Source organism: Cricetulus griseus (assembly GCF_003668045.3).
Source record: "Cricetulus griseus strain 17A/GY chromosome 1 unlocalized genomic scaffold, alternate assembly CriGri-PICRH-1.0 chr1_1, whole genome shotgun sequence".
NCBI classification, from domain to species: Eukaryota; Metazoa; Chordata; class Mammalia; order Rodentia; family Cricetidae; genus Cricetulus; species Cricetulus griseus.
Genome location: NW_023276807.1, coordinates 232,442,325 through 232,468,775, shown reverse-complemented (window position 1 = coordinate 232,468,775; position 26,451 = coordinate 232,442,325). Strand labels below are relative to the sequence as shown.

General features: G+C 41.4%; 1 protein-coding gene across 1 annotated transcript; it reads left to right on the top strand.

The window, feature by feature from the left end:
* The first annotated feature begins 6,616 nt into the window (after positions 1–6,616).
* Fam216b (family with sequence similarity 216 member B) lies at positions 6,617–10,735 on the top strand. The gene is given in 4 exon segments (XM_035453114.1): positions 6,617–6,715; positions 8,364–8,484; positions 10,456–10,617; positions 10,620–10,735. Coding segments are annotated over 4 exon segments (498 nt in total).
* The last annotated feature ends 15,716 nt before the right edge of the window (positions 10,736–26,451 follow it).

Sequence of the window (26,451 nt, the reverse complement as noted above, 5' to 3'; positions counted from 1 at the left end):
GCTAGAGGAAATGTGTCACTGGGAGACAGCTTTGAGTGTTTATAGCCTTGCTCCTCTTCCTGTTCTTTCTGACTCCTGTGTGAGAAATGTGATTATCCAGGCATTTGCTCCTGCTGTCACACCTTCCCAGCCTGTTGCCATGCCTCCCTTGCCTTGATGGACTCTATCCTTCTGTAACCCTTTCTTCCTTAAGTTGCCTGTGTCAGAGCCCTCTATCTCAACAGCAGAGATAACTAATACTGGCTCCACATTAGCCAATCATCTGGCGGTGGACATCTAGGCTGCTTCCATATCTTTGCTGTTGGACAAACAGGACAAACATGGATGAGCACCTAACTCTGCAGTAGAAGTAGAGTCCTTTGGCTTATGCCCAAGAGTGCTGTAGCTGGGTTACATATTAAATCTATGTCTAGACGTTTAAAAATCACTGCACTGATTTCCACAGAGGCTGTGCCTCTGGTGGATTCTATCAACAATGCAGGAGGCTCCCTTTCCTTATATTCTCAACAGCATTGCCATTTGTGTTCTTAATCTTAGCTGGTCTGACCTGGGTGAGATGCATTCCCAATTTTTGGCTAAATTTCACTTTCCTTTCTTTACTCACAGTGTCAAGATTTTTATCCATGGTGCAGATTCCCATCTATATTTCTCCTTTCTTGTCAGGGTCCCGAACTGATTTTCTTGCTTCAATAATCTGATTGTTTGCAGTCACTGATATTTTCTTTTTTATAAATTCTGAATCCGTTACCCTGTGTTTCATGGATTCCAGTGTCTTTGCATTTTTTAATTATGATCTTTTAGAAGAATTATTTTTGCCTTGATTTTTCATGGCTTTTGTTTTTTTCTGTGTTGTGATTTACGCATCTATTGGGATGGATGTATTTTCTGGTTTTGTAGTCTCTTTAGTAAGCAATCTTCACTTGAGGGTCCAAAATCCGGTACCACTCAAAATGAAGGTAACAAATTGTCAGAAAAAACAATAACACCAGACAAAATCAGATAGAAATAAACTTAAAACCAACTGTTAAGCCACCAATAGAAAAGCAAACAGCAGCACTATGGAAGACCTTTATTCTGTTGAACTGGTGCTGAGCCTGGCATGGTTGAAGATCAGCTGCTTTAACCATGTCTTTGTGTACCATGAGCTACTTCTGACGATGGGTAGCTTTGTAGCCTGTGGGCATGGCAGTTTCTCACTGGCGATTCTCCAGTTTGTACATCTTTGGATTGCTGATGTCTAAGTCTAAGGGGTGTCTTCTGAGGATATTGGGGTGTGGAAGAGGTGATGAAGTACTGAGATATGTTATTAAAGAACCCAATCTTGCTTGATATTAAGCATACTACAGGACAGAGGGTAATGCAGTCATGTCCAAGGGACCTGAGAGCTGCATGGCAAATGGGAAACTACGCAGTTCCAGAGCCTTGCTAACTTCTGGTTTGGAGCTGTCAGTATCATGGGGTTACCTATTTCTGGACAAAGAAAGTAAGACCACCAGCCTTCACAGTCTGAGCCTCCTGCAGCTTTCTAATCTTGTCCATATCAAGTTCTCACAGGATCCATCATTGCTTCATGCAGTCACCTGAATGTTTTCAGGCCTCCTTAGTAGCTCTCAGCCTTAAGCAATATGGCCCCTAACCCAATTGTTTGGGAATAGCCCCCGAGTGTAGAAAGTGCCACAATGTCACACAAGTCTATCATGCCAAATCGCCAGATAAATTTAGGACTTAGGAAAACTGTGAAGAAGCTAGAGTTATACAATGGAAAAAAAGAAAGCATCTTCACCAAATGGTGCTGGCATAACTGGATGCTGACATGTAGAAGATTGCAGATAGATCCATATCTATTTCCATGCACAAAACTTAAGTCCAAATGAATCAAACCCAGTCACACTGAACCTCTTAGAAGAAAAAGTACCCTTGAACGAATTGGTACAGGAGAATGCTTCCTGAACATAAAACCATGAGCACAGACACTGAGATTGACAATTAATAAACGGGACCTCTTGAAACTGAGAAGCTTCTGTAAAGCAAAGGACACAGTCAGAAAGACAAAACGGCAACCCACAGAATGGGAAAAGATATTCACCAACCCCACATCTGACAGAGGGCTGATTTCCAAAATATACAAAGAACTCAAGAAGCTAGTCACCAAAACAACAAATAATCCAATTAAAAAGTGGCTAAATACAGAACTAAATAAAGAATTCTCAATAAAGGAATCTAAAATGGCTGAAAGACACTTAAGAAAGTGCTCAACATCCTTAGCCATCAGGGAAATGCAACTTAAAACAACTCTGAGATACCATCTTACACCTGCCAGAATGACTAAAATCAAAAACACCAATGACAGTTTATGCTGGAGAGGATGCAGAGAAAGAGGAACACTCCTCCATTGCTTGTGGGAGTGCAAACTCGCACAGCCACTTTGGAAATCAGTATGGGGCTTTCTCAGGAAAATGGCAATCAGTCTACTCAAGATCCAGCAATTCCACTCGGGCATATACACTAAGAATGCACATTTATGCAACAAGGGTATATGTTAAACTATGTTCATAGCAGTGTTTGTGATAACCAGAACCTGGAAGCAACCTAGATGTCCCTCAATTGAAGAATGGATAGTGAAAATGTGGTACATTTACACAATGGGAAAAAAACAATAAAATCTTGAAATTCGCAGGCAAATGGATGGAACTGGAAGAAAATATCCTGCGTGAGGTAACCCAGTCACAGAAAGACAAGCATGGTATGCACTCACTCATATATGAATAGTATACATAAAGCATAGGACTACCAGCCTACAATCCACACCACCAGAGAAACTAGGAAACAAGGAGGACTCTAAGAGAGAAACAATGCCCCCGCCCAGGAAAGGGAAAGGGAAAGGAACTCCTGAGCAAATTGGGAGTATGGCGGGGAGAGGGGAGGGAGCAAGAACAAAGAGAAAGGGAGAAGAGTAGGAGGAGGGAGGAGAACAAGAGGGATCATGAAGACTGAGACAGGGGAGGAATAGAGGAGAGCAAGAAAAGAGATACCTTAATAGAGAGAGCCAGTATATGTTTAGAGAGAAATCTCGGGCACTAGGGAAATGTTCAGAGATCCACAAGGATGACCCCAACTAAGAATCTAGGCAGTAGTGAAGAGGCTGTCTTTGATGCCCTTCCCCTATAATGAGATTGATGACTACCTTAATTGTCATCCCACAGCCTTCTTCCAGTAGCTGATCAAAGCAGAAGCAGGCACCCACAACTAAGCACTGAGCCATACTCCCAGAATCCAGTTGTAGAGAGGGAGAAGGGATAAGCAAAGGAGCCAAGACTATGTTGGAGAAACCCACAGAAACAGTTGACCTGACCTAGTGAGAGAACAGAGACCCTAGTTGTAAAGCTGGGGAACCAGCATTGGACTGAACCAAGCCCTCTAAATGTGGGTACCAGCTAGGAGGCCTGGGCATTCCATGAGACCTCTAAGAGTTGAGTCAGTGTTTATCCCTAGAGCACAAATGGACTTTGGGGGCCCATTCCCTATGGAGGGATATATTGCAGCCCAGATACATGAATGAGGGCCTAGGCCCTGCCCAAAATTATGTAACAGACTTTGATGATCCCCGTAGAAGGCCTCACTATCATTAGGGAATGGGTGGGGGTGGGTTGGGGGGGCATGGGAGGATGAGAGGGTGAGGGAATGGGGGGATTGATGTGTAAAATAAGATTGTTTCTAAAATAAAAAAAAAAAAACTTCTGAGTGTAGAACCGACCCTCTTCATACACATATGAAGAGACACATACATGAGTGTGTGTCGGGGGAGGGGGTCAGGAGAAAACTTCTGAGAGTTGGTTCTCTCCAGTGTAGACTTGATTATCAAACACAGGTTGTCAGGCTTGGCAGCAAGTATCTTTACCCAGTGAGCCATCTCACCAGCCCCATGCCTGCCTGGCTTATATTGTGGAAATGTCTTTGGCTCTCTTTCTTCCACTGGGGAGCCTGGTGGATTGGCTTCTCACTTTTTGCTGCTTAGCCCTTGTATTTCTCCAGGCTATTCAGCTGTCTCTGAATTACTTTGTACTTTCTAGTGTTCTTCTATGTTTTCTCTCTTTGCATAATGCCCCTCCCTTTTTATCTGACTTTTCTCAATCCTGGCATCACAGGAAACTGCTTCTAATCTTCCATCTTGGCATACCCCTCACATAGCCCTCAAAAATGCTTCTTGAGAAATAATGATGCCATCACAGAGAAAGGCAGGTCAGTGTGGGCAGTATCTTTTGCTATGTATGTAGCTTCTAACGAACATGAGTATAGAGAACACCTTAGTGCCCCCGAGAAATGAGAAGAAAAACATTATTTTAAATTATCATTTTATTCCATTGGTTATCATAGTCAAATTTCTGCCTTATGTATGTTGGAACCATTCCTTCCCCATTCTGAGCAAGGGGAAGGAATGTTTCTGACTCCAAATTTGGGGAGTACACATGGAATGGCCTGTTGCACTAATAGATTTCTTTTCCCTTTAATCTTTACTATCTATCTCCATTGGCACAACAACAGTAACAAAACCCTTACCCAGAAACAGAAAGGCATGCATCCAAGTTTCCCCAGCTCTTTGTTTCATCCCCTGGTGTTGCTTGGATATTAGTTTAATCAACACACTGAATTTCTGCTACTGTTGTATGACTAAAGAAAACTACCCTGGGTATGGATGTTAGTGTTTAAAACAGGGAATCCCAATATAAGGTAAGTTCTTTTTATGCAAATCTGTCTTTTGGTTTCAGATTTCATTTAACTTGTAGGTTGTTTTCTCCATGCATTCACCAGGCATTTTAATCCAACTTTATCCTGTGCAGACCACTTGAAAGGGTAAGATGGATTTCGTCAGCAATAGCCCAAGAAAAAGTATACGTGAACTGTTGTCACAAGAAACACCATCAGTCATTTCCTTGCACTATTTGAAGACAGAAGGAATCATTCCAGCTTTGAAGAATATCTATTCTTTGCTCTGCAGACCTGGAAAATGGGAGGAGGAATATTGAAATAAGAGTGCAGGGAAGAGTGGGGGTTTCAATCAAGGAGAACATGCAAAGAGTATGCCTTGATTGGTTCAGATCCCTAGGTGCCCACTAGAGAAAAGCAGTGTTACATAAAATATTCATAGTTTCATTTAGGAGCTTATATCATGGAAACACAACCCGGAGAGAGGCTGACTGATGTTTCTATAACAAATTTCAGCTATAGAATATCCCCATGGATAGATCTCATATCAGAACCAATAGGGATTCCCACATGTATTGAGATTTTTGTTGTTTTGAAACAGGGTCTTTCTACATAGTCCTGGAACTCTCTGTGGACACCAGCCTGGCCGGAAATTCCCAGAGTCCCGTTTGCCTCTGGCTCCCAAGGGCTGGGATTAAAGGTGTGCACTGCCACACCTGTCTATTAAAGTATTTTTTCAGAATGAGTATGTGATGAACCAATGTATGGGCATAAATGAGCATTCACTAGGGGAAGGTGGAGATGAGAGCTCTATGCTCATGACCTCAGTGAATCAAATAAACGATGATGCAGGCATTGTAACTACCATCATGAAGATGACAGAAGGGAGGCTAAAAAGGGAAGAAACTCAGGTCTGTTGGTTCTAAAGCTGTGTGGCCACTTTTCCCAGTTCTCTTCTCTAGCTAGGTAATGATAGAGGTATTGATATCAGTTTGCTATATCTAGAAGGTCTGTTGCTACACTTGATTTCTTGTGTTCTTTCTTTCTGTCATCTGTAGTTTGTACTGGTAAGGGCAGAGGAGTGAGCAGACAGGAAAATGCTCGGGGTTCCTATTTGCCTCTGCAACCCTAACCAACACACCTTTTCTTCTCCAACTGTTAGGTTTTCCTTATTGGATAAACCTTAGATTCTAAACCCCAATGCACTGAGAAAGAAGATGTTGTCACTGCAGGGAAGTCCTTCATTCTGTCCTTTGTCAGGAAGGGGAGGGAAACATAATGGAGTCATAGTTTTCTTTTGTAACATAGTAGTGTAAAACCACAGATCTAAGTATGCAAGAAATGGATACACTTTGTGTCTGCCAGCAGTTGTATTTTTGGGGACATTTGATGACCTAGGAAGGTTCATAGCGTACTCGTATTGTGATCATCTTTTCCTAAAATCAAATACAATATTTGCTTAGTAAAGAAATAAATAAATGGAAACTAATCAAATGCCAACAATATTTAAGGAAGGATAATCTTATTTTATATTTTATTCTCCCATTTAAATTTCTTCCCCAAACTTCCAAAGACATAGACATTACTTTGAGAGCCAGATGAGATTATAGCACCATTTAAGATTGTAAAGAAGTAACTGCTGTAGACAGGATGCCCACTCTGGACACATTGAAGCAGGAAGACAGGGGTCCTGGATGATTCTTCCCATAACAAGGAGCAAGGATAGGAAAGGACAGGGAACTAGTAGAATGAAGACATCTATTACTTGGAAATAGAAGAAAATATTCTTCTTTGGAAAAAAATGATTTAATTATTTGCTTACTAACTGTCTTAGGCCCATCCCCAAAACTGGTTAAACAAAATAAAAACTGCTCTGTGTTTGTTATTCCTTGGAGGTACAAGACAAAGAAAAATGGGGAGAAACTTGAAAAGGCAGTACAAGCTCCAGAATGTTCCACAGATACCTCGCATTCAAGTCCCTGCCTCTGCTGCTGACAATTCATTACTGAAGGTCTGACATCTTGTTTGAAGAGGGAAGGGCTTTTTTGTTTGTTTGTTTCTTTGGAGGGTTGAGAAGTTTTTTCTACTGTCTGTGTGGGAGGTGGCTGTTGTTTGACCCGCAGTAAGTGCCTGCTGAAGGAGTAAATGAAGGTGTATTGGAACAGCCTGACCCTAAACCCCCACAATGGCCAGAGTCTGAGAAGCAGTCTTCTCCTTGCATCCCTGACCCACCACCAAGGAAACTCACTTAATTGGCAGCATCAACATAGTGGCTTCCTGCTTGAGCTGTCAGCTTCTTTCCCACCAGGCTAATTATAGCCATTCACATAGAAATTCTCTGTAACAATTTCATTTTGCTTCCATCTCTTCCAAGAAAGATAAGGGATGATGTAAGAATATGAGAAATGTAACCTTCTACTGACTTCTCATTTAGGATGTTTAAAGTTTTACAGAGGTGAGGAAGTAGGTGTAGTTTTTCTTGATAAAATAAAAACTATAACTTTCACAAGATTTTTCTCTGATGTAAGGGAAATTCTCATTGTTACTGAGAAGCTTTGCTATTGAGTGGGCCAGCATCTGTCCTATTATCTTGCCTGTAATCATGTGAAAGGCTTAATTAGTTACTCAGGAATGAAATCCCTTCTCTTCTCAAATGTATTATCCCCAAGAATACATAATACAGAAACTGAGAGCGAAATGATGTCCTATATTGTGAGGCTCTTACCCTTGCTATTTTTACTCTGGGTTTGCTTTTCAATATCAAATTTAAAGGTTCTAGACTTAAAACTTTGTCTCACAGGTTTCAGATTTTAGTTCCCCACAAAATATCTAACAAATAAGTCACTTTAACCTATGTTTATGTGTAATAGTGTAAGGGCAGCTTCCCACATGGTTTTCAGTTGGCTTTGAGATTTCCGTCTTTTGGGTATTTTGTATCCAGGACAAACTTATTCTAACTTGACTTCTCTAGAATGTTGATGCCATTGTCAGTTTTCCCCACTTATTTTTTTTTGCGACAGGGTCTCATAAGATTGACTTTGAACTTCTGATCTTTCTGCCTCCCTCTCCCTATCTCTCTCTTTGAAACAGGATCCCCCTATGTAGCCCTGAAGGCATGGAACTCGCTGGTAGACCAGGCTGGCCTTGAACTTGAAGTGCTCCTTTGACCCCTGCCTCCTAACTGCTTGCATGTACCATCATGCCTGGCTCCTCTGTTTCCATAGCCGTCTTTTACTGTCAATGTGGATCTCTTAGCACATTGCTTATTTGATCATCTATCCTGATTCCTTACTGGGAACTTTCCACTGTACATCTCAGCTATCTGGATGCCTTCATCCATCAGGCACTGTGTAGCCTATTTTTCTCCATAAGGAAAAAAAAATCCTCATATCCCGGAAGCTTTTACATCTCCCTCAGCATAAAATTATGAATTCCAGAACCTAGAACTTATTCCTTCCCTGTTTTCATCATCATCCAAACAAGGAGAAGATGGTTTACATAAATAGTGAAGGGAAATTTCCTGATTATTTGTGTCCCATGTGCTTTAAAAATCTGTGTCACCCTAAGAGAAGCATCTTATTCTTGTGGACACTTGTTTTGAACATGTCACACTTGTAATTGCATAGGGGCTTATCAAAGTCACCTCTTGGTCCTAATAGGATCTAAATCAAGGGCAGCGGCGCTACTTCTACAGCATCATGAAGATTTATGACACCAGGCCACAGTGGAAGGCCCTACAGACCCGCTACATCCACAGCCTTGGGTACTGGCAGCAGCTGGGTGAGTTTAACTACCCTACCAGAATCAGGCATATCATCAGGGTACTTACTCTTTACAGCCAGAAGTCACATCTCCAGATAAATAATTCAAGAAGAATGGCCTCTGCCAACCTATTTTTTCAACATGGTTGGCTAGCCAAGTTTAAAAATGACTATCCCTGACAATAGACAGTGAAGTTTTATAGGTGAATTAAGAGGGTTTAAAGAAATTAGAGTATGGATTCTTATAAAATGTTAACAACTCTCTGAGATTTATATGAACTTGATCTAGTAGATCAATACACTGGTCTTGGAAAGCCAGCATAAGCTCAAACAATGGCTCCCCTCCTTACTGTTTGTGTAAGATCAAACATAGTTTACTCCCAATAATAATAGCTACACATTTAAGCACTTGGCATAGCCCATATATCCTGCATTATGTACAATATACAGTTGTAGAACCAGAACCCTACTCAAATTATGTAATTTGATGAAGACCTTTAAGCCAGCCATTGTCAATGAGGACTTCAGGCAAGAAGTGACTTCCCAAAGACTATGGCTTACATCTGCTCATACTTTGCTCTTTCTCCCTTCCTAGCAAGTCCACTCTGATTTTACAAAGCACAGATGAAACCATGGTTTCAAAAGACGTAAACCATCATGAGCATCAACCTACTGGAAAGCCTCATTGCTACTAATTCCTTGATCTTACAGGAGTATCTGTAGTTGTGCACCCCCTTTGCTGCACAGTCCTCCAAACTCAGGTAGAAAACTGAAACCCACATGAGATAAATAAGTTTACCATGGTCATAAAAGCAGCAAACAAGGACCTGGGGTTTGGTGATTACTGGAGATTGTCTGCAATAGGTGGAAGCACCATCTGGTGGTTTGTTTTCAAAGCCAAATGCCAAAAAAGCCAATAAACTTGAATGCAGAGGCATTTAGTAGTATTCACAAAATCTGAATGTCATTTTACTAAAATGCAGATTCCAGACCTTGCTCTTTGGGATTCAACTGCAGAAGGTCTTTGAAGAGAGTAGAGTTCTGAATTATAATGGGAAATTTTTTAAGCACATGGATTCAGAGAATCTAGTGGGTACAGTGAGGATTGTACTTTGAGAAACACTGAAAGAAATAATATTTATATTTTAAACCAGACAGCATCTTTCTCTGGAGTGAAGAAAGTTTTGATACCTAAGATAAGTTACATGAGAAGGCTACTCATTGCTCGTGTCTTTCCAAATGTCTTGACATGCTAGTTGATGACTATAGTAGCTTGTGTCACTTAACCCTTCCCATTCATATGACAGAATATCTTACAGAAACCACTCTGGTTAAGAAGGACTTACTTTGGCTCATGGTTTCTAGAGGTGTAATTCCATCATGAGAGGGAAGTGATGATACAGGACAGCTTTTCACATGCTGGTAACCAGGAGGAATAGAATAGAGAGTGTGGGTACTCACCAACATTCAGATGGGGCTCCCCCTGTTGATCATCTCTAGAAATATCTTCACAGACACACCCCCCAATGTGTGCTTCAACCATCTTTAGGTTATCCAGGTATTCAGGTTGACAGTGAAGATTAACTGCCATGCTCATGGAAGGAAAAAATGCAAAATAAGAAATGAACATTTCCTGTCCTCAAAGCCTGTAACTAGGGCATGCTAATCACAGAAGTAGAACCTTTGTTCACCTCTGTGAATACTTTTGTTCTATAGAATTGTTGAGTTGAAGAAATGGCTCAGTGGCTAAGACCACTTGCTGTTCTTGCAAAGGACCTGGGTTCAGTTCCCATCACCCAATTGGCTCATAACCTGTAAGCTCAACTCTAGGAGGTCTATCACCCTCTTATGGCCTCTGGTAATAGCAGGCACACATGTGGAACACATAACACACAGTCAGGCAAAACACTCATATGCATAAAACAAAAACTAAATAAACCCTTTAAAGAAAAAATATTGACTTTGAAATTACCCTCTTTTCTTTCCCTAGGCTATATCACTCAGCAGGAGGCTGTGTCTTGTGCTGCTCTACTTAGACACTCAACCACTCAAGCCTCAGCCAAGATAGCGCCTCAAAGGGCCATTCCTCGAAACTCTTCAGTCACACAAAGAAAATGCCAACCAGCAAAACCAGAGTCTAGACTTGGACCCAGGGTTCCCAGCACAGCAAACTGAGCATCAAGACCCAAGACCGCATAATCTCTAAAATAGTCAGTTCATCTGTGTATTCCTGGCATCCTAGTGGGTGTTGGTATGTGTTTGTTGTATGACAACGAATAAAAGAATACTAATATAAACTCTAGTCCTACACATAATCCCATCTTCACATAAATGCTGTCAACAAGAAGTTGGAAGATTTGCTAGTTATAGAGCAGATAGTAAGCAAGTTTTACCACCGATAATCTACAAAATAAGGGGACTTTTCAAAGCGTTCAAAGTAAAAGCTGCTATTGATGTCCAATGACTCAGTGAAGTCTGCAGGAGAGTGGAAGGGCACAGCGCCTGGCCCCCTGTCCCTGGGTGACAGCTGCCTACAAGCCTCCCATTGCACATCTGAAAATATACAAACCCACACGGTCAAAACTGATCATGGAGGTTTCTGAGGTCACATGTTAGTGACAAGTGCCACATGCCTCTTCCTACCCTCATCCCCAGCAGGCATTAACATTCACTTTGGCCCTGTGGTTTCTGGTTCTAGCCTGGCTCAGTCACATCTGTTTCATTTTGAAATTTGTGCTTATCAGTCTGCTACTGACAGGCTGATTCCATACTGCTGTGATTGACCCTGACATGGTTAAGATAATTCATGCACACACCTGCCCCAAGCAGTGACAAACACTCTCCGCAGAACAGAAAATAGCCCCAAAGAATCAATCTCAAGTCTTGTCTTTGAAGATCTTAAGAACTCATAAGAGACCATGCAGAGGAGCAGATAATGTAAAACAGCCACTCCGGTTTCTCTGCAAATGACACGGGGTCATATTAGTTATGTTTAATAGTGACTTTCTTCACCAATTATTCTCCTGGGTCTGCCAAAAATTAGTGATCCTATACAGTCAAATTAAAAACCCCCACTTCCTTATTTTAATTTTAATTTTTTAAAATGCCATTCATGTCAGCCAATGGCTGTCCTCACATAAGGAATTGTTGAGATAGAACACAGAATACAGGAGAGATGGGACGTGAAAAGATGTGACGATACTACCACACCCCCTTTCCAGCCAGACCAAAAATAACAACAACCAAAATCCTCTCATTGATAATTTCTTCTCTCAGCAGCCATTAACATAAAGGATAGGAAATTAGTCAAAGCCTCTAAAGATCCTCAGTGTGGAGTCTCTGATTCTGCCTGAGTTTTGTTTGGGTGGGGTGAGAGGCATGGTTGTTCCACCCATCTGTCAGGAGGTCTTGGGAAACCAGATGAGGACTGTAGTGCTGTGGCTTGTACTGTCCATCTTCAACGAGGAGAGATTAAGGGACTGTTTGCCTAATCATGAAAGGGTTCCTTGACCACCCTGAGACCGAGTCAAGAACTCTACGTAGATGGCACTGTTAAATTCGGAATTGTTAGGTTGCTTTTAAAAAATCCCATCAAGGTGGAGTGAACTGTGAGGAAACCCTTACAAAAGTGGAGGATGGTGGCAGCCCTGACAGTCCACGTTAACCTTCCCCTTTCCACTACCAGCCTTTTATCTCTGTGAACTGCTGACATGCACTTTGTCGTGGGCTTTTGTGACTTGGGCTTTTGTGACTTGGTTGGCCTGGGTGCCTGCTGAGTAAGCTTTAGCTCGTGGTACAGAGTAACAAGAATAACAAGGAGGGTCGATCCTTGCTGCAACCCTGCATCAAACAATCTCAGGACCATTCGTTTCCTACAGGCTTTTACAATCCTATGGGCAGGTGACTGTCAGGCCCATAAGGGCAGTGGGTTTAATAGATGTGTGTTGGTGAAGGAGCCCTTCTTATTGGTTCCCCCTTCTGAGAAGATAATTCTCCCCTACAGCTAGAGCTCCACACTCAAAGCTTGTAGAGATGTGGTAGGATAGGGGGCTTAGAAGAAAGAGACTTGCCAACAAGGACCCCGGGAAAGATAATCAAGGCGGTAGAAAGGACACAGGACGGTTTTAGGGAACCCTACTGCTTTGAATTGTTGGAGACCACGCTACTTACTACCCTCAGCATGGGGAGAAAGGAACCATTTTACCTAAAATTGCTAGCACCTGAAAGCGACTCTGACTTTGGAAGGCTATCAATAATGCTTGTTGCACAATATTGAAGTTTTCAAAGTCAGTGCTCAGACTGGCCTCTGGCTTTGTGATGTGCCTTAAGGGTCCCAGGAAGCTCCGCTACTGGGGAGGCTTTATCAGAGAGAAATGATCAGAAGAGTTCATCCAAGGTGCAGGCAATAGTGGTCAGCAAATAATTTTCAAAAGGTAATAAAGCTGGATAACTTTGGTCTCCTTTTTATAATTGCCACACGACAGTCAGGAACACAAGGTGTTCCCCGCTCTTGCCTTGATATAAATCTTAAACAACTGCTAAGGGGACAGGAGTTCTGGGTTCTAGTTACCCTTTTGTCTCTGTTGGAAAGCTCCTGTGTTGTGGTTCAGATATCGTTTGCATGTACTGAATGGGATCTGTGTTGGGAGTTTCATCCTCAGTGCACTGATGTGGGAAGACAGGACAGAGCCGTTGTCATGTGGAGCCTTGCAGATTTATGGGGAGTTAGGGAAGGCATCACTCTCCAGGGAATTGATGTGGATCTTATGAGACCCCAGGTAGTTCTTATGAAAAGGCTGTCACCAAAAAACAGCAGTCACAATAGCAGTTCTGATACTTCCTTGTGCCTCTTGGTGAGTGGCCATTTTGTAAATATTCAAGTGTTCTCAGACAAGTGTATATCCATGAATAGCTATGGAAATAAAACTTTATGTCCAATAAACCATACTCACCAGTTGTTTTGGAATGATAGTGTTGATCCCTGAATCTGCTCAAATGCTCAATGACTTTCTGTTTGACATTCTCTCTCTCTCTCTCTCTCTCTCTCTCTCTCTCTCTCTCTCTCTCTCTCTCTCTCCTGTCTCTGTGTCTCTACATCTGTGTCTATCTGTCTCTGCCTCTCTCTCACTCTGCTGAGAGAGCTACTATGAGGTGGTGTAGCTAGGGGGTCCTCTCTAGAAACAAAATGAACTCCATTTGCTTAGAACTGCAGTCTCCCAAACTGTGAACTTTAAACATAGTATGTTTTAATGATGTTCCTGATCTCTGATATTTCATTGCAGTACATTACAGCAAAGAAGAAAACAGGCTAACACAGCCTGCTACCTGGCTGGCTCACAATCTAAACACTATCCACTGATGTGTCTCTAACCACTGTATGGCAGATCCTTTTTAAAAATGCATTTATTTCTATTTATTTTGATGCCTTTCAGATCATGTCTCCAGTTCATGTTTCTCAATCTCAGCCATCTTCTTCCCACTTCAAAATAAAACAAAATAAAATTTAATAGAAGAAAGAGGGAAAGGGGGGAAGAAAGGGGGAATTTCGTCATGGAAGCTACAGTGTGGCACAGTGAGTCATGCAGTAAACCCCTTTATCCATACATGTTTACATGCAGGCACTCATCCCAAAGAATCACCGGTCCGGTTCCAAGCCCCTGGTCTCTGCTACACCATCGATGCTGAGCCCTCACTGGGACTCTTCCCAGACATCCCCCTGCCGCCCTGTGTCATGGAGAAATTGCAGCCCTGGGTTTGCAGGACTGACCCCCAACCCCGCCTCTTGTGTTCAGGGGATCACAGATGGGGTGGATGTTGGGGTGGGCCAACATATAACCCTGGGTAGTTGCAGTATTGGTCAACCTGCCAATTTGCCCCTGTCTTTGCCACCAGGGTGGGCTCTCCAGCATTGCTCTGGCTACTTCACCCCTTGCAACAATGAGCAAGGTGCTGGGCCAGTTCTCCAGCTTTCATGTGCTCAGGGGCGGTCCTTCCACACCCACACCTTCAGAGCCAGCTGTACTATGTTATCCAGGAGAGGTGCAAGGGGGGTTTTCCCCAGTGCTGCAGCTGGTAGGGGGCAGGTAGAGTTCTTCCACTCTTATGAGCTCAGGGACAGATCTCCCACCTGCCTCAGGTATCGATGGGGGACATTTTAAAAATATGTAGTTTTGTTTGATGTGTACAAGTGCTTAGCCTGCATGTATAATGTGTAATGCATGTGTACTTGGTGTCTAAGGAGGCCAGAGCAAATCCCCAGATCTCCTGGAACTTCAGTTACAGATGGTTGTGAACTGCTAAGTGGATGCTGAGAACTGAATCCCAGTCCTCTGGGAAAGCAGTATTATTGAGATGAATAACTGATAAGAAATCCGTAAGGTTAGGATAACTTTTAATAAATAAACGGCAGCCAACAGCAAGCCAGAGCGTGCTAAAGCAGCAAAGCAAGAGAGACCATGTGCCTTGTCTGTCCCTTTAAAACCTTTCCCACGTCACCCTGACATCACCTTGACCACACCCTGATGGGTGTGGTCGGGGCACACCTGTAGCCACACCTTAGGAGGCCTGGTTACGTTTCTCCCTACACAGTATATTCTTTTAACTGCTGGCCCATCTCTCCAGTCTCAATGCCACATGTTCTTGCATTTAAGTATCAGACTTGAAGAACAACTTTAATGGCAAAAGGCATGGTTTTGAATCTATTCAATTCTTTTTTTTCATTCATTTATTTAGCTCATAAATAAACCCATGCACAATTATGATACACAGTACAGTATGTTCACAATGGCATGGCTAAATTAAACCAATTAACGTGTTATATCACACATATACTATCTCACAACTTTTAAAATATAGCATATTGTTATCAACCATATTTATCATGCTTTCAGTAGACCTCAACACTTCACAGAGTCCATGCCTCTTGTCCAAATGTTGTAGTTTTATATCCTTAAACCAATCATTTCCCCATTGTTAAAAGACCCACATTGAAGCATATATATATATATATATATATATATATATATATATCCACAATTCTGCTCTCTCTTCCCATAAGTTCATCATTTCTATGTTACACATAAAATTGAAATTATGTGACATTTGTCTTCCAGTGTGTCACTTATTTATTTTTTTGGCAATCATATAACTTTACTACTTACTAAAGATGAATCAAATTATGCACAGGTGAGCACTCACTGAAACACCTTGGATTCATCACATATTTGAGTTTCAATTAGCATATATATATATATATATATATATATAGAGAGAGAGAGAGAGAGAGAGAGAGAGAGAGAGAGAGAGAGAGAGAGAGAGAGAGCAATAATGGCAATGTTATGCATCAATAGCAGCAACAGGTTTTCAAGGTTCAGCAGTCATTTGAACAAAATTGTAGAGACATCCAGCACACTCCATTTAAAAAAACAAAAAAACAAAAAACAAAAAACAAAAAACAACAACAAAGTAAAAAACAAAATCCCAGAAAACAGCACAGTTCTGTTACTCTTGTGGTACTTGGCACCTTTTTTTTTTTTTTTAATTAGCTTCTTAGTCATCATCTGGGAGGAAACCATTCTGAGCAACATCATTAAAAACAACTGATAAAGCATGGTCACTACTATGTATCATAAAGCAGGTCCACATATGAGTGAGTACATATCATGTTTGTCTTTTGGTGATTGTGTTACCTCACTCAGAATGGTTTCTTCGAGTTCCATCCATTTTCCTGCAAATTTCAAGATTCCATTGTTTGTTTGTTTGTTTGTTTGTTTTCTGCTGAGTAGTACTCCATTGTGTAAATGTAACACATTTTCTCTATCCATTCTTTGGTTGAGGGGCATCTAGGCTGCTTCCAGGTTCTGGCTATTACAAATAATGCTGCTATGAACTGGTTGAACAGATGTCCTTGTTGTATGAATGTGCTTCTTTTGGGTATATGCCTAAGAGTGGAATTGCTGGATCTTGTGATAGACTGATTCCCATTTTCTTGAGGAGTCGCCATACTGATTTCCAAAGTGACTGGACAAGTTGACACTCCCACCAGTAGTGGAGGAGTGTTCCTCTTTCTCTGTATCCTCTCCAGCATAAACTGTCATTGGTATTTTTGATTTTAGCCATTCTGACAGGAGTAAGATGGTATCTCAGAGTTGTTTTGATTTGCATTTTCCTGATGACTAAGGATGTTGAACACTTTCTCATGTGTCTTTCAGCCATTTTAGGTCCCTCTATTGAGAATTGTTTATTTAGTTCTGTACCCCACTTTTGAATTGGGTTGTTTGGTGTTTAGGGGACTAGCTTCTTGAGTTCTTTGTATATTTTGGAGATCAGCCCTCTGTCAGATTTGGGGTTGGTGAATATATTTTCCCAGTCTGTGGGCTTCTGCTTCTATTTTCAGTTTTGTCTTGCTGACTGTCTCCTTTGACTTACAGAATCTTCTCAGTTTCCCATTTATCAATTGTTGACCTCAGTGTCTGTGCTACTGGTGTAATGTTCAGGAAGCAGTCTCCTGTACCGATTAATTCAAGGGTATTTCCCACTTTGTCTTCTAATAGGTTCAGTGTAGCTGGATTTATGTTGAGATCTTTGATCCATTTTGACTTAAGTTTTGTGCAATGTGATAGGCTTAGATCTAACTGCAGTCTTCCATATGTCAGCAACCAGTTATGCCAGCACCATTTGTTGAAGATGTTCTCTTTGTTCCATCTTATAGATTTGGATTGTTTGTCAAAAATCAGGTGTTCCTAGGTGTGTGGGTTAATATCAGGGTTTTCAACTCTATTCCATTGGTCTACCTGTCTATTATTGTGCCAATACCAAGCTGTTTTCAGTACTATAGCTCTGTAATAGAGCTTGAAGTCAGGGATGGCAATGCCTCCAGAAGTTCCATTATTGTATAGGGATGCTTTGGCTATCCTGGGTCTTTTGTTTCTCCATATAAAGTTGAGAATTGTTCTTTCAAGGTCTGTGAAGAATTGTGTTGGGATTTTGATGGGATTGCATTGAATCTGTAGATTGCTTTTGGCAAGATTGCCATTTTTACTATGTTGATCCTACCTATCAAGAGCATGGGAGATCTTTCCATTTTCTGGTATCTTCTTTAATTTCTTTCTTTAGAGACTCAAAATTCTTATGGTACAGGTCTTTCACATTTTTGGTTAGTGTTACCCCAAGGTATTTTATGTTGTTTGTGGCAATTGTAAAGGGTGATGTTTCTCTGATTTCTTTCTCCACCAATGTGTCATCGGTGTATAGTAGGGCTACAGATTTTTTTTAGTTAATCTTGTATCCTGCCACTTTGCTGAAGATATTTATCAGCTGTACAAGTTCCCTGGTAGAGTTTTTCGGGCCACTAATGTACACTATCATATCGTCTGCAAATAGTGAGATTTTGACTTCTTCCTTTCCAATTTGTATTCCCTTGATCTCCCTTTGTTGTCTTATTGTTCTAGCTAGGACTTCAAGGACAATATTGAAGAGTTATGGAGAGAGTGGACAGCCTTGTCTTGTCCCCAATTTTAGAGGAATTGGATCGAGTTTCTCTCTGTTTAATTTGATGTTGGCTGTTGGCTTGCTGTATATTGCTTTTACTATGTTGAGGTATGTTCCTGTTAACCCTGATTTCTCCAAGACCTTTATCATGAAGGGGTGTTGGATTTTGTCAAAGGCTTTTTTGGCATCTAGTGAGATGATCATGTGATTTTTTTTCTCAGTCTGTTTATATGGTGGATTACATTGATAGATTTTCATATGTTGAACCATCCTTGCATCCCTGGGATGAAGCCTACTTAATCATAGTGGATGATTTCTCTGATATGACGTTGTATTCGATTTTCTAGGATTTTTATTGAGTTTTGCATCAATGTTCATGAAGGATATTGGTCTGTAGTTCTCTTTCTTAGTTATGTCTTTGTGTGGCTTGGGTATCAAAGTTATTGTAGCCTGGTAAAAAAGAGTTTGTTAATGTCCCTTCTGCTTCTATTTTGTGGAACAATTTGAGGAGTATTGGTATTAGCACTTCTTTGAATTTCTGGTAGAATTCTGCAGTGAATCCATCTGGCCCCGGGCTTTTTTTGGTTGGGAGACTTTTGATGACTGCTTCTATTTCCTTAGAGGTTATAGGTCTGTTTAAGTTGCTTATCTGTTCTTGATTCAATTTTGGTAAGTGATAACTGTCCAGAAAATTGTCCATTTCCTTTAAATTTTCCAATTTTGTGGAGTACAGGTTTTCAAAGTATGACCTGAAGATTCTCTGGATTTCTTCAGTGTCCATTGTTATGTCCCCCTTTTCATTTCTGATTTTGTTAATTTGCATGATCTCTCTCTGCCTTTTGGTTAATTTGGATAACCTTTTGTCTATTTTGTTGATTTTTCTCAAAGAACCAACTCTTTGATATATTGATTCTTTGAATTGTTTTCTTTGTTTTGACTTTATTGATTTCTGTCCTCAGTTTGATTATTTCCTGTCGTCTGCTCCTCTGGGTGAATTTGCTTCCATTTTTTCTAGAGCTTTCAGCCGTGATGTCAGATCTCTGGTTTGATTATTCTCTAGTTTCTTCATGTGAGCACTTAGAGCTATGAACTTTCCTGCTTTCAAAGTGTCCCATAAGTTTGGGTATGTTGTGTCAACATTTTCATTGAATTCCAGGAAGTCTTTAATTTCTTTCTTTATTTCTTCCTTGACCCGGGAATGTTGCAAATGCTTATTGTTCAATTTCCATGAGTTGGTAGGTTTTTTTGCACTTTGATTTGTTTTTGATTTCTATCTTTAAAGCACGGTGGTCTGATAAGACACAGGGGATCATTCCAATTTTTTTTGTACCTGTTGAGGTTTGCTATGTTGCCGAGAATGTGGTCGAATTTTGAGAAGGTTCCATGTGATGCTGAAAAGAAGGTATATTCTTTTGTGTTTGGATAGAAAGTTCTATAAATGTCTGTTAATCCCAATTGGGTCATAACTTCTGTTAGTTCCTTTGTCTCTCTATTCAGTTTCTGTCTGGTGGTCCTGTCCAGGGGTGAAAGTGGGGTGTTGAAGTCTCCCACTATAACTGTGTGAGGCCTTATTTGTGATTTGAGTTTTAATAATGTTTCTTTTACGAATGTTGGTGCTTTTGTATTGGGGGCATAGATGTTTAGAATTGAGACTTCTTCCTGATGGATTTTTCCTGTGATGAATATGAAATGCCTTTCTTCATCTCTTTTGATTGATTTTAGTTTGACGTTTATCTTGTTAGATACAAGGATAGCTACACCAGCTTGTTTCTTTGATTGGAGTATCTTATCCCAACCCTTTACTCTGAGGTAATGTTTGTCCTTGAATTCGAGATGTGTTTCTTGAATACAGCAGAAGGATGGATTCTTTCTTTGTACCCAATCTGTTAGTCTGTGTCTTTTTATAGGCGAGTTAAGACCATTAATATTGAGGGAAATTAAGTTCCATTCTGTGTTTATTCTTGCTTGTTTTTGGTTTGTTGTTGGTACTGGTATTGTATGTGGATTTACCCTGCCTTTTATTTTGTGTTTTTGTAGAGTGGGATTATCTGTTGCCTATGTTTATGCGAGTGTAGTTAATTTCCTTAGGTTGGAGTTTTCCTTCCAGTACTTTCTGTAGGGCTGGATTAGTGGTTACATATTTTTTAAATCTGGTTTTGTCGTGGAATATCTTGTTTTTCCATTTATAGCGATTGAAAGCTTTGCTGGGTATAGTAGTCTGGGCTGGCATCCGTGTTCTCTCAAAGTTGGTAGAATATCTATCCAGGACCTTCTAGCTTTCAGAGTTTCCATGGAGAAGTCTGGTGTAATTCTGATAGGTTTGCCTTTATATGTTACTTGGCCTTTTTCCCTTGCTGCTCTTAATATTTTTTCTTTATTCTGTACATTTGGTGTTTCAATTATTATGTGACGAGGGGACTTTCTTTTGTGGTCCACTCTATTTGTTGTTCTGTAGGCTTCTTGTACTTTCATTGGCATGTCTTTCTTTAGATTGGGAAAGTTTTCTTCTATAATTTTGTTGAATATGTTTTCTGAACCTTTGAGTTGGGTTTCTTCACCTTCTTCTATACCTATTATCCTTAGGTTTGGTCTTTTCACGGTGTCCCAAATTTCCTGAATGTCTTGTGTTATGGATTTGTTAGACTTTAGATTTTCTTTGCTTGACAAGTTTGTTTCCTCTAGTTTGTCTTCGGCGTCTGAGATTCTGTCTTCCATCTCTTGTATTCTGTTGGCTATGCTTGCATCTGTGGTTCCTGGTTGTTTACTAAGCTTTTCCACTTCCAGCATTCCCTCAGTTTGTGTTTTCTTTATTTTCTCTAATTCAGTTTTCAGGTCCTTAACTGTTTCCTTCAGCTGTTTAATTGTATTTTCTTGGCTTTTTTGGCTTTCCTTGATTTCTTGCATCTTTTGGTTTGTCTTTTCTTCCATTTCTCTGAAGGATTTTCTGATTTCCTCTCTTAGATTCTCTATCATTTCCATGAAGTTGTTTTTAAGGTTGCTCTCTTCTGCTTCTTCTGTGTTCGGATGTTCATGTCTTGCTAGTGTAGAGTCCCTAGGCTCTGGTGGTGTCATATTGGTTTTCCTGTTGTTGGATGTGTTCTTATATTGTCGTCTTCCCATCTCTTGTTCCAGTGGGTACAGTTGGTGTCACTTCCTTTCCTGGTGTGTATGGGTCTGGTGTTCTCTTCAGGTGTGTGCAATTGACTTTGATACTCTGATGGGTTTCAAGTTGGGTGCAGGGAGGTCTGAGGCACTTGCTCTCCAGTTGGGTGAGAGCAGCACTGGCGCAGAGATGTCAGCAGACTCTGGGTTACTTGGTCCTCAGGAGTCGAGTCGTCCTGTCGGAGATTCCTCTTGACTCTCTGCACTCTCTGGACTCTCTACACTCTGTGGGGGCCTGGAATGGCCCAGCGAACTCAGCAAAAACAGGATCCCAGGGTCCTCAGGGACCAATTCTGTCTGCCTCTGGATTTAAATCTTTATGTAATATATATGCTACATGCATAATGCAACATATTACATATGCACGCAGTTTAAGTTCAGTGAATCTTCACAAATGTAGAACCACATATCCACCACCACAATCATGACAAAAGGCATTGACTTCTCTCTAAATCCCCCTCATGTCTTTCTGTAGTCAGTTTCCTCAGCCAAACTATGACAGATGATCGTCATAGTTTTACCACTGTAGTAGGGTCTTTTCTAGAATTGTATGTAAGTGGGGTTTTTGTTTGGCTTGTCTTGGTTAGTGTAATGCTTCTGTCAGGATCCATCATGTTATATATATCAGTACTTTTTCCTTTTCATTTCTGAGTAATGTTTGTTGCACATGTGCGCCACAATTCAAGCATTCCCTCGCCCATTAGTGAATATTTGGGTTGTTTCTAGTTTTGAACTTTTTCAGCATAAGCACTATAGATAGTGAATGTAAGTCTCACTTAGATGCTAGTTTGTCTTGGAAAGCTACCTAGAAGTACACTTGGTTCACATGTTATATCTGCATTGCATTGCAATAAATGTGGAATTGTCATGGTGTTTTCCAAAGTGAATCCTAGAAATGTTATAGAATTTAATATTTTGTATTTTAATGACTGTTGCTGCCCAGCAAGTTGTATTCATAAAAAACACTGCCACTCTTAGTGATGCCTAATAGTGGCAAGTTTTAGAAAAGACAGTCATGAGAGTCATGACTGTCATGAGAGGTGGCAGTGCTGCTCTTCTTGGAAGATTTAATGGAAGAAAGAGCAAGACTTGGCAGTTCACGCTGAAAGGCAACCCTTCAGTGTCAGCAGAGGAATGCGGACAGAAGCAGCCTGTGCAGGAAGGACTGTCTGTCCCGGATGGAACCATGGTGCAGTGTCGGCATGCATGCTTTCATCAATGCCCCATCTTTTCTTGTTTACATTGTTCTTCAGGCTCCTCATCCCCCAAATCTGAAGTTATCTAGCCTCATCTACTAAACTATTCCAAAAGTCAGTGACTTAAAACTCTGTTATTTATTGTCTCAGGTTGTTGTTGTGTGGCACAGTATTGGGCGTGGCTTAGCTGGCGCTTCTAGTGAAGATTGCACCCCACAAGGTTGCAACCAAGGAGTGTGATGAAGCTGTGATCTCTACACAGTCATCCAGGGAAGGACCCACTGCCCAAGCTCACTCAGGTGGTTGTGGCAGAATTTTGTGCATTGGGATCTAGTGCTCCCAGAGCTTGGGTTCTTCCTAGCTAGAGACAGTCTTCGCTTTCCAGTCACAGATATCTCAATAAGGTAACTCAAAATGGTGACTTACTTCCTCAGGGTTAGAACCTGTGTGAAATGGAATCAGAGCCCTTTACAACCTAGTCCAGAATGTCTGGTGTTGATGTTTTATGCATTAGAAATAAGCCCCCATGTCTAAATTCCACACATGAGTAGGGTGTGACCCAAGGGTATGGCTGTTAGAAGACAAGGCTCACTGGGGGTCATTTCATGGAGGATAGGGATGGCTGGCATGCCCAAGGGTGCAAAAGCAAAGGGAAGATTTGTTCTTACACAGCCCAGAAAGGGACTCCAACTTGACTCCCAGTCCGCATCACCACAGTCCTACTGCTGACCACGCACACCCAGTGCTCTTTAGTCTGCTTCTGATCACCCAGTCTAGTCAGTTAGCTGTCTTTGAAGGCTACCATTCCACATTGCAGGCACTGTTCCTGCATGGCCCTCTTGAAGTTTGTTTTTAAACTTCCAACACACTGGAGGGAAAAAGCAATGCCAAGTAAACTGAAGCCATTTAATAATTAATGCCTTGTTCCTTTGTAAAATATACAGTTAGAAGAGTATCTGTCAGAATATTAATCCATATACAGACTTAGTGATAATGCATTAAAGTGAAAATTCTTGTGTCCCTCCTAGGCTCAATTAATCAGCATATAAGAGATAGCATCTTTGGCATTTAACACCTGAGAAGTAGAACAGCCTTTTACATACAAGCTGTGATTCAGATAGTAATGTGTTTAAACCCAGAAGAGATAACTTCCTCTGTGACAAATCTGATTTTTCAAATGAGGGGTAGAAGCTGTATGATGGAAGAGATGCTGAGGGGTAGGCAAGGGAAATACCTCACTGATAGCCTTCAATATGCCATGAATAAACTGTTTATTATTGTGATTCAAAAGCCCAGGCATGTTACAGCACAGCACTGAATGGACTAAAATGTTTTCTTTCCCCTGGAGCCGGCATTACTGACTATACAATACAGTTCCTCTAGAGCGAAGCCTTGCCTTGTTTTCAGTATTCATCCCTATTTGTGATAAAGGCCAAAGGAAAATGTCCAAGAGTTCTGCACCTTTTCAATTAAAATGAGTTCCTAATTGCATTGGTGCCTATAGAAGAAACCACAAAGAAGAAACCATTTTATCAGCCTCATTGACTCCAGGTTTCTACCTAAATCAGTCCATTGCCTGAAGTGTAATCAATCCCTGCTTTGGAAATCAATTTCTATTTACCCCTGGAGGATGCTTGTGTGTTTTTCTCTGTGTGCTAACTACACAATGGACTCAGTCAGGTCAGAAAAGGAAACCTTTGTGGCTACTGGAAACCACAGTTCAGATAGGTCAGGGCAATCACCAAACTCACTGTACAGGGCTGAACACTGGGATGTGGAAGCATGATTCCTGGTTCATGAAGTTTAGAAATGAGGGCATCTAAGACCTACCTAGAAATAAAAGATCTAGAGAAAGAAATGGTTTCCTTTAATTTTTAAGGTGTGTGTGTGTGTGTGTGTGTGTGTGTGTGTGTGTGTGTGTGCCTATGGAGGTCATAGAATAGCTTGTCTGACTTGGGTCTCTTCTCCTACAACATATGTGAGTAGAGGGCTTTGAGCTCTGGCCCTCAGGCTTGGCAGAAAATGCCTTTATCCAGTGAACCATCTCACCAGACCAAATTTCTTCTTTAAAAAGTTAAGTCCAGGAAGACAACTGAAATGATTGAACTGATATCATTAGAAGTTAAGGATGTTCAACAGGTGGGTAGATAAAAAACAATGTGGTGCATACACACAATGCAATTTATTCAGCCATAAAGAAAAATGAAGCTTGAAGAAAAATGGATAGAAATGGAAACTGGTGAGGTCACACATGTTCTCTTATATGCAAGTCCTGTCTTCTATTTTTTACTCATGTGTATTTACGTGGGAGAGGGTATATAAAGGCTAGGAAACCAGAAAAGGAATCATGAAAATGAGTGTGTCGAGGGTTTAAGGGAACAATTTGTGAGGGTAACAAAACATAATTCCATGAAATGGAAGGGGAGAATATTGAAGGTGTGTGTGTGGGGGGGGTTATAAACAGGGATGGGGAGAGGGGGAGACAGAGGAAGCAGGGTGGGGAACAGTCTACTAAAACTCAGAATGGAACAAAATGCCCTAAGGAAAGCTGCTGCCATGTATGCTAATTAAAAAAATAAAATAGAAGTCAGTGATGTTTCAGAAGTCTCGCTTTCTATATAAAAAATACCCTTATAAATAACATGTTTAAAAACCCAATAAGCTGTGATATTTGTAGCATTATGTTTGTGTAAGAAAGCAAAGGTCAGAAGGTGAAGCTCCCCGTGTCAGAGGGTCTGTTGGAAGCACATGTGTGATTAGGTGGAGGAAGAGAGAATGGGGTGTTGGGTAAGGGAGTGTCAGGGAGGTGAAAGGAGGAGAGTAAAGCAGAGAGGAGCAGAAGTGAGAGAGCAAAGCCAGGGAGGGGGCAGGGTGAGCAGTGTGGAGAGAGAAGCCACAGTCTCACAGAAGTCCAGGAAGGAAACATTTGCCAGCAGAGGGAAGATGAACAGCCAGCCAGACCAGGCCTTTGGGGCCAACAATCAGGAGCCTGCTGCTGGGCTTGGGAAAGTTGCTCAGTTCAGGGAGAAGAGCAGCTGGACAAGAGCGGTGTGTCTTCCTCAGTGTTCTGTGGCTGTGAAGGGCCACCATGACCACAGCAACTCTTAGAGGGGAAAGCATTTAATTGAGGCCTGTCTTACAGTTTCAGGGGATTAGTCCATTGTTATCATGGCAGAAAGCATGGAGGCACACAGGCAGACCTAGTGCTGGAGAAGTCTGTGAGTTCTACATCTGGATCCACAGGGAGCAGGAAGAGAGAGGTGTGAGAGAGAAGCCACCGGGCGTGGCTTTTGCTTTTGAAACCTCAAAGCCCAACCCCAGTGACACACTTTCTCCAATAAGACCACACCAGCTCCAACAAGGCCACATCTTCTAATCCCTACCAGGTAGTGCCACTCCCTGGTGACTAAACATTCAAGTATATGAGCCTGTGGGGGCCATTCTTATTCAAACCACCACAGAGTGGCAGGATAGAAATGTAGGTGACACCGCAGTGAATGTCAAAGTGTTCAGTAACACTTTGGCTGTTCTACTTTCTGCCTTCCAGAAACTCCCATTTAATCCCACTTTCTCCATCCCATTGTACAGAACATTTCACTTCCTAACAGTGGAAGGCACATTGAAAAGCTAATGCCCACAAAAACACAGGGATGGAGTCTCATGATGGAATCCCAGCAGGTAGAGCATATTGTTATACTCTATTAGCACATGTTATAAAATAGGACTTAGTTCCCAGGAATCTACAAGGTTGATCCCAGCTAATACTCCTAGCAATAGAGAGGGTGCCTGAACTGGCCTTCCTCTGTAATCAGGGGATGAATACCCCAACAGTCATCATAGAGCCTTCATCCAGTAATTGATGAAACCAGATGCAGAGATCCAAATCCAAGCACCAGGTCAAGCTCTGGGAATCCAGGTGAAGAGATGGGGAAAGGAGTACATGAGCAAGGGAGGTCAAGATCATGATGGAGAAATCTACAGACAGCTGAACCTAGCTAGTGGAAACTCTTGAACTCCAGACCTACAATTGTGGAGACTCCATGGGATCTAGCTAAGCCCTCTGTATGTGGGAGACAGTGGTGTAGATTGGTCTATCTGAGGGGCCCCTGGCAGTAGGACCAGGATCTATCCCTGGTGCA